The sequence below is a fragment of the Mauremys reevesii genome, linkage group 15, assembly GCF_016161935.1.
Source record: "Mauremys reevesii isolate NIE-2019 linkage group 15, ASM1616193v1, whole genome shotgun sequence".
Lineage (NCBI taxonomy): Eukaryota > Metazoa > Chordata > Testudines > Geoemydidae > Mauremys > Mauremys reevesii.
The window spans coordinates 2,058,948-2,071,468 of NC_052637.1; the positions used below are offsets into that span (position 1 = coordinate 2,058,948).

At 54.1% G+C, this 12,521-nt stretch overlaps 2 protein-coding genes across 2 annotated transcripts; both read left to right on the plus strand.

The window, feature by feature from the left end:
* The first annotated feature begins 2,814 nt into the window (after positions 1-2,814).
* Positions 2,815-8,344, plus strand: LOC120382925 (zinc finger protein 251-like). Its single transcript, XM_039500410.1, has 3 exons — positions 2,815-2,978; positions 3,526-3,639; positions 8,034-8,344. Exons 1-3 carry the CDS (start codon positions 2,852-2,854, stop codon positions 8,195-8,197), a joined length of 405 nt encoding a protein of 134 aa, XP_039356344.1. The 5' UTR covers positions 2,815-2,851; the 3' UTR covers positions 8,198-8,344.
* LOC120382879 (zinc finger protein 665-like) lies at positions 3,607-5,730 on the plus strand (the record flags this gene model as incomplete). Its single annotated transcript, XM_039500326.1, has 3 exons — positions 3,607-3,702; positions 3,956-5,190; positions 5,350-5,730. Coding segments are annotated over exons 1-3 (1,650 nt in total), but the record flags the coding sequence as incomplete, so codon positions are not given.
* Positions 8,345-12,521: the final 4,177 nt, after the last annotated feature.

Below are 12,521 nucleotides of genomic sequence, written 5' to 3' on the forward strand. Positions count from 1 at the left end.
GAACCAGCCGACATCCTCAACTGCTTCTGCTTCGGCTAAATCCTGAACTGCCCCTGGCATTTGCGACTTGAGGTTCTGCCACCGGCCTTCCCCCCACGTGTCTGTTTCCTTTCCAATGGTCAGGGGTGAAAGTGACTTAAAGGATTTAGCGATATGCCGGAGTCCTGAGCAGAAGGAGGGGCCTCAACTGGAATTGGTGGGATCTTTAAATCCCTGGGCCCTTTACACTGAGATTTAAAGGGCCCGGGACTCTGGCTGCAGTAGCAGTGACTGGGAGCCCCAGGCTCTTTAAATCATGGCGGCAGCTGCGGCAGTGCCCGGAAGCCCCGGGGCTCCGGCATTGATGTAAAAGGCCCAGGGCTCTGCTGCAGTAGTGGCAGCCAGAGCCCCTGCCCCTTTAAATCGCTGCCAGAGCCCCGGGAGAGCAAGAGCAGCCGGGAGCCCTAGGATTTGGGCAGTGATTTAAAGGGTCCAGGGATCCATAAAACATGAGGCTGAACCTAAAGGTGGGGAACCTGGAGTATGAAAGGAGGTTCTGCAGTGAATAAGAAAACGGGAGAGGAAAAGTGGGTATCTGAGAAACTTTAAAGAGAAGAGATCATTCACCTGTGTCAGTCTATGGCCCACCGAGGAATAGAAAATACTCTCTTTTAAGGTAAAGGCAGTTTGGAGTACAGCCTAAGGTGCAAGAGGACGTAGAAAATTTGGTTAAAAGCAGCATAAGATGGGCAGCAGACGGGAATAGACCACCGAATGTGGGACCCTTGTGGCACCAAAGACTTGCAGGGCCTTGGAGTAGAATACAGGTTGATTATATTAAGACCCAAAGAGGGAATCAGTATTTATTAGTGATAATAGAGTCTATTTCTCGTTGGGTGGAGGCAGCTTCCACCAGGAATCATTCTGCAGAGACCACCCCCAAGAAGTTGTGGAAAGTTCTGTTTAGTAGATACTACTCCGCTGGTCCCTTGACTTTACCAGAGCTGGAGCTGCCTGTAGCCCTCCTGGCGCTTGGCAGAGCGCCCCCCGCGGCATGCTGCCCTGCTTGGGGCGGTGAAATGTGTAGAGCCGCCCCTGCTATTAACCCCCACCCCGTCCTGATTTTTCACACTCGCTGTCTGGTCACCCAGTGCTGGTAACATGCGCCCAGAGATGCTGCATGGAGCCGGCTTGATCGCTAGGACCCAGGAGCTGCCGGGAGGCGGCTCCGGGCAGCGAGCGCTGGGCTCAGCCCCGGCCGCAGGAAGTGACTCGCAGCCGCTGCGGTGACTCTGGCTCCCAGGCTCCTGGCGAGATCCCCGAGCCCCGGGGGGCGGCTGGTGCTGGGAGCCCGGAGCCCTGGCTGCAGCCGGGAGAGGGGAATCTCCAGCAGGGCCCTTCCCGCTGCTCCCCCCCCAGGAGCCTCTCCCAGGGCAGAGCCCCCAGCCCGGCCCCTGCCCCGGGGGGCTCCGCTCGGAGGGAAGGTGAGAGAGACCCGCCCCCCCCGGCACCCCCGGGCTGCAGGGGGCGGAGGCTAAAGAGGTGCAGGGGGTGAGGGCAGGCGGGGGGAGCGGGGTGGGGGCAGGAGATGGGTGCGGGGCTGCGGGGGGCAGGCTGGGATGGGGGCGGGGGGCACTGAAGGGAAGATGGGGCGATGCGGGAGGATCGGGGATTGTGGGGCTGAGGGGAGCGGGGCTGGAATGGGGGAAGATGTGAGGCGGGCACTGCGAGGGAAGGGGGGTGTGGGGAGACTGGCGGAGGTAGGGGGGGGAGATGCCCAGGCAGCTTCTGCGCCCCACGGGACACGAAGGGGGCGGGGGGGCGGAGAGAATCAGGAGGGCGACAGAGGCAAAAACCCAGCCCCACAGCCCCCCCCCTGCTCCCAGTGTGTGTTATTGTCAGACACCCCCGTGCTGGCGGGGTCTGTGTCTCATGAGTTTTGGGGTCTGCTCGGGTCCCTGGTCTGATTTCTGGGCAGGATTCACATCTCAGCCCCACCGGAGTCACTGCTGCTTTGGCCAGGCAGGGAGTGTGGATGGGCCACTGGGCTCAGCCTCTGCCTGCCTGTCCCTGGGGGCTGCTGCAGGAGTCCAGGGCAGCTCGTTCTTCAGGTGATGCCACCAGAGGGCTCCGGCTGTTCCTCCCGGAGAGGAGTTTACAGGGCAGTGCGGGGAAATCCCCCAAAGTGGCCCCTTTAGTTCTGCTCTTTTTCTAGCATTTGCCTCAGAGATGCTGTTACTGGGAGGGTCTGAAGAGCCTGAAGGGAATCAGGGGGTGACATGGACTGAAGCCCCTTCTGATACCTCCCCCATCACCCGACAGGCTGAGGAATCACGTCCATGTTTCGGTCCAGCCCGTCTTCCAGGACGCAGGGAAGGGAAATGTCTGTGATGGAGCCAGCTGGGGTGGGGGATTTTCAGGGAGCTCCTGGGCAGGGGCAGGCTGGAGACAGGGTGTGATAAACTGGCTGCTTTTCTAAGTGGGCCCATTGGTGATGGGGGAGGGGAGACGGGACATTCCCCCATTTCTCAAACAGGATACAACCCCCTTGCACTGGGCTGGAAACATTTTCAAGGCTCCCAGTGCTGGAGTGAGACCCCACTAGCCTGAGGCTGCTGTGAAATATGCAGGGAAGCTGCTGGGATTCGTGTCCCTGTCCCTGGCTCAGAGCTCTGCTTCCAGTATCAGCCTGTGGCTGGCAGGAGTGTGGGAAATGAGAAGACCCTGCCCTGCTCCGTGTGCTGGGGGAACAAGGAGCTCTCATCTTCTCTCACCCCTCCCACAGCTCCCATTTCTTTATCCTTCCTCCCACGTGACTATTGGGATTGTGGCTGGAGCAGCAGGTAATGACCGGGGCCTTTTGGTGTTTCAGATGCCGGTGACCTTCGAGGAGGTGGCTGTGTATTTCACCCAGGGGCAGGGGGCTCTGCTGGACCCCGCTCAGAGAGCCCTCTACAGGGACGTCATGCAGGAGAACTATGAGACGGTGACCTCGCTGGGTAAGGGATTCCCGTCCCCTCGGATACTAGAAGCCGTGGGGTCTGTGTGTCTATATGTGGTCATGTTCTTCCCATGTCAATTAGATCAGAGGTGAGTGGGTTCCATAATGCACAGCTGCCGTGTGAGAGAAACTTGCATCTCCGTGCCCCCTCCAGTGGGACATGGGTGTCAACACCCAAGGGACAAGCTAAACCATCCCCACCCCTCCAGCTTTCAAAAGGGCATAAATCCAGCATTGTCCTGTCTGTGTTGTTTCTCGGCTGCACACACAATCCCTATTCAATTCCCTCGTTGAGACTAGCTTCAGCCCTGGGGAGCGCACAGATCCTGGGAACGCCTAGTGAGGGTGTAGTAATAATTCAATTTACCTCCCCAGACAAATTCCTCTCTGCAAGGGGGCTCAGTGAGCGTTTTCCCGTCTTCTTGGATTCCACGTTGCTCCAGCAGAGCACAGGGACAGGTTCCGCTCACAGAATGTCCTTTCTGACAAATACTCCACCAATGCTCCATGCACCCTGATCTGGTCTGATTTCACCCCCTGCGCAGGATTCCCCCATCCCAAACCTGAGCTGATTGTCCGGCTGGAACGAGGGGAAGAGCCTTGGTTGCCCGATCTCCGGACCTGCAAGGAAAGAAGGCTTCCGAGATGCACCCATACAGGTGATGACTGACACAGAACCATCTAGGGAATGAAGGAGAAAGATAAGAATCCCCAAATATGGTGTGAGTAAGTACCCTCAGTTCTTCCTCATCTCAGCCAGGACAGTGCTGCAGTCATCAGATATAGCTCACGCCGTTCTACCCAGCCTCTTACCTGCAGGAGTTTGCTTCCCAGCTTTCCTGCCCTGTGAGTGTTTGGGTGGGATGTGGTGGGAGGAGTCCAATTGCTGAGTCTTTGTGTTGGGTTTTCCCTCTATGCTATTCCTCTTTCTTCCCAGCACAGTGACTCCTGTCTGGATTGTGTCTCTCCCAGCAGGTGCTGAGCGAGGGAGTGAGAATGAGGAGGGGAATCATCATGAGGAAGTTCCCGGGGAAGTGGAACCGCAGGGGACCTTTGTGGGAAGAACTGAAGGGAATTTTTCCCCGCGCTTCAAACTCGGAGAAGCCTGGGGAAATTGGCACAGATCAGAGAGGCTTCTGGGAAACCACCCAGGGAAGAAAGTGGATGAATCTAGTAATGGTGGGGGAGGAGAGAAGGATCCCAGAGCACAGCAGACAAATCCCAAGGAAGAGACACCCTGGCACTACATTCAGTGTGGGAAAGGATTGATTGTGAGATCACAGCTTGTGACACATCAGACAATCCATACTGGAGAGAAACCCCTTCAATGCTTGGACCGTGGGGAAAGCTTTAATAAGCTCTCAGATCTTAATAACTACGGGAGAAGCCACAGTGGAGAAAAACCCTCTGAATCTCTCGAATCCGGGAAATGTTTCATTTCCAAGACACAAATAATTAAACATCAGTTAAGCCACACAGGAGTGAGACCCTACAAGTGCTTGGACTGTGGGAAAAGTTTCATAAGAAAGTCAACCTTTGTTAAACATCAGGCATTACACACAGAAACGAGACCCCACAAATGCTTGAACTGTGGGAAATGTTTTACAGAGAGGTCAGACCTTGTTAAACATCAGGCAATCCACCCAGGAGAGAGACCCCACAAGTGCTTGGAGTGTGGGAAAAGTTTCATAAGAAGGTCACACCTTGCTAAACATCAGGCAATCCACACAGGAGAGAAACCCCACAAGTGCTTGGACTGTGGAAAAAGTTTCACAGAGAGGTCAAACCTCATTAAACATCAGGCAATCCACACAGGAGTGAGACCCTACAAGTGCTTCGACTGTGGGAAATGTTTCATAAGAAAGTCAAACCTTGTTAAACATCAGGTAATACACACAGGAGAGAGATCCCACAAGTGCTTGTACTGTGGGAAAAGTTTCATAAGAAAATCAACCCTTGTTGAACATCAGGCACTACACACAGGGCTGAGACCCCACAAGTGCTTGGATTGTGGGAAAAGTTTCATACAGAGGTCACACCTAGTTCGTCATCAGGTATTACACACAGGAGATAGACCCCACAAGTGCTTGGAGTGTGAGAAAAGTTTCATACGAAGGTCAGACCTTGTTTATCATCAGGCAATCCACACAGGAGAGAGACCCCACAAGTGCTTTGACTGTGGGAAAAGTTTCATACGAAGGTCACATCTAGTTCGTCATCAGGCATTACACTCAGGAGCGAGACTCCGCAAGTGCTTGGACTTTGGGAAAAGTTTCATACAAAGATCAAACCTTGTTCAACATCAGGCACTCCACACAGAAGGGAGGCCCCACAAGTCCTTGGACTGTGTGAAAAGTTTCATAAGAAAGACAAACCTTGTTGAACATCAGGCAATCCACACAGGCGAGAAACCCCACAAGTGCTTGGACTGTGGGAAAAGTTTCATAAGAAGGTCACACCTTGTTAAGCATCAGGCAATCCACAGAGGAGAGAGACCCCACAAGTGCTTGGACTGTGGGAAATGTTTCACAGAGAGGTCAAACCTTGTTAAACATCAGGCAATCCACACAGGAGAGAGACCCCACAAGTGCTTGGACTGTGGGAAAGGTTACATACAAAGGTCAGACCTTGTTAAACATCAGTCAATCCACACAGGAGAGAGACCCCACAAGTGCTTGGACTGTGGGAAAAGTTTCATAAGCAGGTCACACCTTGTTCAACATCAGAGAATCCACACAGGAGAGAGACCCCATAAGTGCTTGGACTGTGGGAAATGTTTCACAGAGAGGTCAAACCTTGTTAAACATCAGGCAATCCACACAGGAGAGAGACCCCACAAGTGCTTGGACTGTGGGAAAGGTTACATACAAAGATCACACCTTGTTCAACATCAGGCAATCCACACAGGAGAGACTCCAGAGGTGCTTGGACTGCGGGAAAAGTTTCATATGGAGGTCTGACCAGGGGCGGCTCTAGGATTTCCGCCGCCCGAAGCAGGGGAGCACGCCACGGGGGGCTCTTTGGCGGTCGCCGGTCCCGCGGCTCCAGTGGACCTCCTGCAGACGTGCCTGCTGAGGGTCCGCTGGTCCCGCCCCTCCAGTGGACCTCCCGCTGGCATGCCTGCGGATGCTCCACCGGAGCCACGGGACCAGCGGACCCTCCTCAGGCATGCCTGCGGGAGGTCCACCGGAGCCGCCTGCCACCCTCCCGTGGGATGCCGCGCCAAGCGGTCTGGAGCTGGCCCTGGGTCTGACTTTATTAAACATGGAATAATCCACACAGGATCTAAACTTTTGTGACATATAGCAAGAAAGGATTAAGCAACTTTCATGTAATTGATTCCCTGGGGGTAGGGGCTGAAAGATGGAGAGAATGTTTATAGCCGAAATCACCAAAATGTGGATCTGTTCCACTCTCCTGCTTGGACATTTTCTGTGGGGATCCCGGAGACGGAAAGGAGCAGGTGTTATCATCTTGACTACCAATCCCTATGGTGACTTTCTACACTAGCAATTCTCAAACTGTTGGCATAGCCTCCCAATGGAGGCACAGGCAGGGCCGGCTCTAGACCCCAGCGCGGCAAGTACGCGCGTGGGGCGGCCCTTTCCCGGGGGGGCGGCGAGCTGGGCAGGTCCACCGGAGCCCCGGGACGACCGGACCTGCCGCAGGCATGACTGCGGAGGGGGCGCTGGTCCCGCGGCTCCAGTGAACCTCCCGCAGGCATGACTGCGGCAGCTCCAGCGGAGCCGCCGGACCTGCGAACCGTCCGCAGCTGCGGGAGGTCCAGCCGAGCCGCGCGACCAGCGGACCCTCCGCAGTCATGCCCGCGGGAGGTCCGGTCGTCCCGGGGCTCGGGGGTGTCTCCCGGGCATGACTGCTTGGGGCGGCCAAAAACGTAGAGCCGCCCCTGGGCACAGGAATGTGTTAAGGGAGGTGTGACCTCTGTGTTGTTTGTTGGTTTTTTAAAGAGCACTGGCTGTCATCCCCAGGTGGTTGGGGCTTATGAAGGAGGAACAGGCCCATCTGGGAGGTGGGGATAAATGCTCAGGCTCTCAAACCCAGGTGGAGCAGCAACACAGAAGTAGGGGTGTCAATGGGGTGATAAGTCTGCTGTGAACAGCGATATTGAGGAATATCACTTTTCACGTGGCCACCCTCACATCTGTGCTGCTGTTGGAGGGCTTCAGAGCTGGGCACATCGCCAGCACCACGTTTACAAAATGATAAATCTTCTCCAAAGTATGTCCTGTGAGGTATCATAGGGAAAGTCATCGCCTGCTGAATATTATAGACACATTTTAATGGGACAATCAGCACTGTCCATGGAGCTCAGAGAGTTTGCTGTATGTTTGTTACATGCTGTAAAGCTGGAAAACACCCACAGACGATCTCCGCAGAGACAGTGGCACCTGCACACCAGCTAGGTGCTAAGTGGCCAGTAATTGCTCAGCCGGCCATTCATGAGCTGTGGAGTCGGGAACAAGAGTGTTACAATTCACCAGAAGGACGGCTGGATGCTCACTTAGGCCACAGACTGATTGTCGCCTGCCCCCCGGCTGCGGGGGTGAACCTCAAAGAGGAGAGTGGTACAAAAGCACTAGGGAGAATTGCCTCCATTTTTACCTCTCCTCTCCCTTCTCTACAGAAGGCAAGAATAGGACTTGAAAGGCAACAGGGGCTGTGGAGTGGGGAGGACGGACCAAGGCTGGAAGGAAATCCAGCCTGGGTACTCAGAACTGTGAACTGCCTGCAACAGCAGGTGGGGTGCAAAAACTTGTTTGCTTCACGTCTTTCCTTAAATTGGTAAAATTTAGGATTTAAAATGCATTTTATAATTTTGTAGTTTTAACCGGTTCTGACCTTTGACATCCTTCTCCCTTGTAATCCCTGAAAACCCCCTTGCTCCAGTTACTAAAGTGGTTTTAGTGTTTTGTCTGGACCTGTTTGTTTTCATTGAAGTGTTTGGGGGATTTGACTGGAGAGAACAAGGCTGTGGCCTATTCCAGCCTCTCTCTGGGGGTGACCCACTAATGACTGAGATTGTCCATCCCAGTGACCAGACTGAGCTGTCCAAGATGCACATTCCTGGGGCGCAAGGCTGGGAGGAGAAAACTGGCTGATGTTGCTGTGTCGTTTGGTAAGTTCCTGAGTGTCTGGCTAGTTGCACTCAGTACAGTGCAGCCAGGAGTGACTTTGAAGGCTGGTGGCTGTGTGTGAGCAGAGCGTGGAGGGGTTTGTTGTTCACACAGGGAAGCATCAGGGTGGATTTGATTTAAAACACTAGTCAGGAAGACTCCATTTAATCATGGTTTTCTACATAAAAATATATTCTTTTTGGGTGTTATAACCTTAGTACATATTGTTCACAACGTAGAGATAAATGTAGGTTTCATTTTTGGAAGGTACACACTATACATTTTTAAACAGTGATTTATTTTGAAAACTTTTCAGATGAAATTTGGTCAGAAGAATGTTTGGTTATTTCATTTCATTTGGTTATTTCATTGTTTGGTTATTTCCTTCCTGCCATGTTGTATTAGGAGGAGAACATCACCAGACAGACATTTAAATAACAGAAATCTGATTTTCTTGATTTTTTTATTTTTAAGTCATAGATTTTTATTCACCCTGGGATAAAACTTGCCCTGGGATGGAGAATTAAGCAGTTCAACAGTCCAGATTGGACCCTGGGGTATGTCTCACACCCGCTGTCTCCTGGGACCCACAGGGCACCGTTGGGCTTTCATCATCCTGATCCTGAAAGGGAAGCTGAGCAGGGCAAAGCAAAGAAGAGGAACCAGCCGACATCGCCAACTGCTTCGGCTTTGGCTAAATCCTGAACTCCCCCTGGCATGTGAGACTTGAGGTTCTGCCGCCAGCCTTCCCCCCACGCATCTGTTGCCTTCCCAATGGTCAGGAGTGAAAGTAACTTAAAGGACTTAGCGATATGCCGGAGTCTTGAGCAGGGGGAGGGGCCTCAACCAGAATTGGTGGGATCTTTAAATCCCTGGGCCCTTTACATTGAGATTTAAAGGGCGCGGGACTCCGGCTTTGGTAGCGGTGGCTGGGAGCCTCAGGCTCTTTAAATCATGGTGGGAGCTGCGGCAGCGGCTGGGAGCCCCGGGGCTCTGGCAGTGATGTAAAAAGCCCAGGGCTCTGCTGCAGTAGCCGCGGCCTGAGCCCCGGCCCTTTAAATCGCTGCCAGAGCCCTGTTGTCGGAGCCCCAGGATTTTGGCAGTGATTTAAATGGTCCAGGGCTCCATAAAACAGGAGGCTGAAGCTAAAGATGGGGAAGCTGGAGTATGAAAGGGGGTTCTGCAGTGAATAAGAAAACAGGAGAGGAAAAGTGGGTACCTGAGAAACTTTAAAGAGAAGAGATCATTAACCTGTGACAGTCTATGGCCCACCGAGGAACAGAAAATACTCTCTTTTAAGGTAAAAGCAGTTTGGAATATGGCCTAAGCTGCAAGAGGGCATAGAAAATTTGGTTAAAAACTGCATAAGATGGGCAGCAGATGGGAATAGACCACCGAATGCGGGACCCTTGTGGAAGCAAAGACTTGCAGGGCCGTGGAGTAGAATACAGGTTGATTATATTAAGACTCAAAGAGGGAATCAGTATTTATTAGTGATAATAGATTCTTTTTCTGGCTGGGCGGAGGCAGTTTCCACCAGGAATCATTCTGCAGAGACCACCCCCAAGAAGTTGTGGAAAGTTCTGTTTAGTAGATACGGGGCTCCAAAAGTAATTGGTTCAGATGATGGAGCACATTTTATAGGAAAAGTAATTATAATAATGTTAAAAGCTTTAGGAGTAAAGCAACAACTGCCTATCCCCTGCCATCCTCAATCGTCAGGGGCAGTAGAAAGGATGGATCAGACTATCAAGCAAGCCCTTTGCAAAGTGGTGCATGTCGCTGGCAAAGGTTGGGACAATAAATTACCAATGGTGTTGGCAGCCATCCGGAGCAATGATGGATTGGATACTGACTACCAGCCGTATCCCATTCTCTGTGGAAGGTCTATGAGCTTGTGGAACCCTGTAGTGTGGAACCCTTTATTATATGGAAGAGGAGGAGGAGTCGCTGTTGTCTTGGGCCTTCATCTGCAACTCCCAGAAGCCAGTCTTGGGCAGGAAGCCAGGATCCAAGGGGTGCCATTTCCTCCAATTCTTACACAGTTTTAAAGCCGTCCTGCTGGTGTTATTTCCTTTCTTGCCGATTCTTCATTTTTTTCCATGGACATGACAAAACTGTTTTTTTATAAACAGTTCTTTTTGATCAATTCACCCTTTAGTTCTCGCTTTTGTTGCCAAAATGCAAATCATGCACTCATGTCGAAACACACTCCAGCCACACGTTACATGGATAGATGGGTTTTATATATGTACATATCCCAACATTGCCTGCATCTCCCAAGAGGTCTCAGTGACCCTGTTTCCATCCTCTGGAGATGAATTATCCCTCAGCTGGCTGGCTGAGGGCTCTGGCTCTACCCAGCGCCCCTCTCCCCTCCTCCCTGGAGCTCAGAGCTGCGCGGAGCCCCTCCCTGCCTGTGGTTGCGGCCCTAGAGACCAGCCAGAGCCAGGAGCAAAAGTTTGTAGCATGTGAGTGAGCAGGGCTGGGGGAGTCAGGCCAGGCAGGGGGGTTGAGCAAGGCTGGGAACAGGCTCTGGAGGCTGGGAAGAGCGGGGTTGGGATCAAGCTTGGTAGAGCAGGGATGGGACTTTGTGAAGTGAAGGAGTAGGAACTGGTCTGGGAAGGGAAAAGAGCAAGGAGGGGTGTCTGTGTCTGACTCACTGAGCTAGCAGCCATAGATGCTGAGTTGTCGCTAAAACTCGGCGTGGTGTAGACAAGCCCTGTCTGAGTCAGGGCAGAAAAAAGAGGCTGGTGCCTGACGAGAATTCCTGTTCTTACTACACTGCGCACCCCAAGCACTGCTGGGCTGTTCAGGCCTAGAGGGAAATGTTCCATTCTAGGGAGGATGAAAGGCCATTTGGGAGGTGATGGCCCAGAGCCCTGGCAGGCAAGGACCCGGTTAGGGCTGGACTCAGCCATTGGTATCAGATATTTTGGGGCCAGGCTGACATGCCAGCCATCATGTAAAATGTTTCCCTGTGGCCTTTTGACATGCACACCGAGGTATGTCACTGCCAAGTCCCTCTCCTAGGAGGGGAGGGGAGGGGGAAGGCTGCAGGGTGATCTCCCACCTCCGTGCAGCCAGGGGCCAATGCTTCCCCCTGCCATGCTGGAGCCTCCACATGTATGTACTGACCAGGGCCCAGGGGGCCGTCCACAAAGTGCGCAGCTATGTGGGGCACCAGGAAGTTTGGGGCACCAAAGCCCCTGCCCTGGCTTTGCCCCACCCCACCTCTTCCTGCCCCTGATCCACCCCAGCCGCGCCCCTGAGGTCTCTGCAGCAGGGCCTCGCCTACACTCACGGGTGGCAAGAAGTACAGAGACCTGGCCCCAGCCGTACCCCCGGTGAGTGCTGGGAGGTGGTTCCTCCCTGTCTTCCAAGCCAACGCCCCTGTGGAGGCCTGGGACTTCCCCCCACCATGGAGGTCTGCCCCCCCCCCAAAGGGGGGTTGTGTAGGGGCCCAGAATAGCTAGGGACGGCCCTGGTATTGACAAAATTGACAGAATTTTAAAATATGGTGCACAGAATTTTTAATTGTTTGGTGTTGAAAGCCCTCGGTAATATGGCAGGCTGGACAGTTGCGGGGTGGGGGTGCTGGGCAGTGTGGGGAGTCTGTGGATGGGAGGCCACTGGGCATGGGGGTTGCTGGGCATAAGGGGGTGGGGGGACCTGGGCAGGACAGAGGTGAGGCAGGCACACGGGCAGCGCAGGGCTGGGGTTGGGGGCGCAGGTGGCAGGGAATTGAAGGGGTTACGGTGAAGGTGGCACTGGAGAGGTTGGGGTGAAGGTGGCAAAATGTAGGGGTTAGGGGCACAGTGTAGGAGTTGGGGTGCAGAAAGGGACAAGGATTAGTGGCAAAGGGGGTGCAGGATGGGGAGCCCGCCGGGGCTAAGGGAAAAGGCCCTGAGGCCGGCCCTGCCCCCTGGTGTATATGAGGGTGGGTTTCTGCTGTCACCCTTCCCCTCCCCCTTACTTCCTCTCTTTCTCCTTTTGCTTCTCTCTCCCACAAGTCTGGCTCCCCCAGCCCAGCCAACTCCAGCGTTTGCACCAGTGCTGGTAGGGTGACCAGATGTCCCAATTGAATAGGGACAGTCCCGCTATTTGGGGCTTTGTCTCATATAGGTGCCTATTACCCCCCATCCCCTCCTGATTTTTCACACTTGCTGTCTGGTCACCCAGTGCTGGTAACATGCGCCCAGAGATGCTGCATGGAGCCGGCTTGATCGCTAGGACCCAGGAGCAGCCGGGAGGCGGCTCCGGGCAGCGAGCGCTGGGCTCAGGCCCGGCCGCAGGAAGTGACTCGCAGCCGCTGCGGTGACTCTGGCTCCCAGGCTCCTGGCGAGATCCCCGAGCCCCGGGGGGCGGCTGGTGCTGGGAGCCCGGAGCCCTGGCTGCAGCCGGGA

Excerpts from the sequence above, each read along its gene's own strand:
- LOC120382925 (XM_039500410.1), top strand. The coding sequence starts at position 2,852 with ATGCCGGTGACCTTCGAGGAGGTGGCTGTGTATTTCACCCAGGGGCAG. Across the intron at positions 2,979-3,525 it reads TGAGACGGTGACCTCGCTGG|GATTCCCCCATCCCAAACCT; the intron begins GTAAGGGATTCC and ends CCCCCTGCGCAG. Across the intron at positions 3,640-8,033 it reads TCCGAGATGCACCCATACAG|TGACCAGACTGAGCTGTCCA; the intron begins GTGATGACTGAC and ends TGTCCATCCCAG.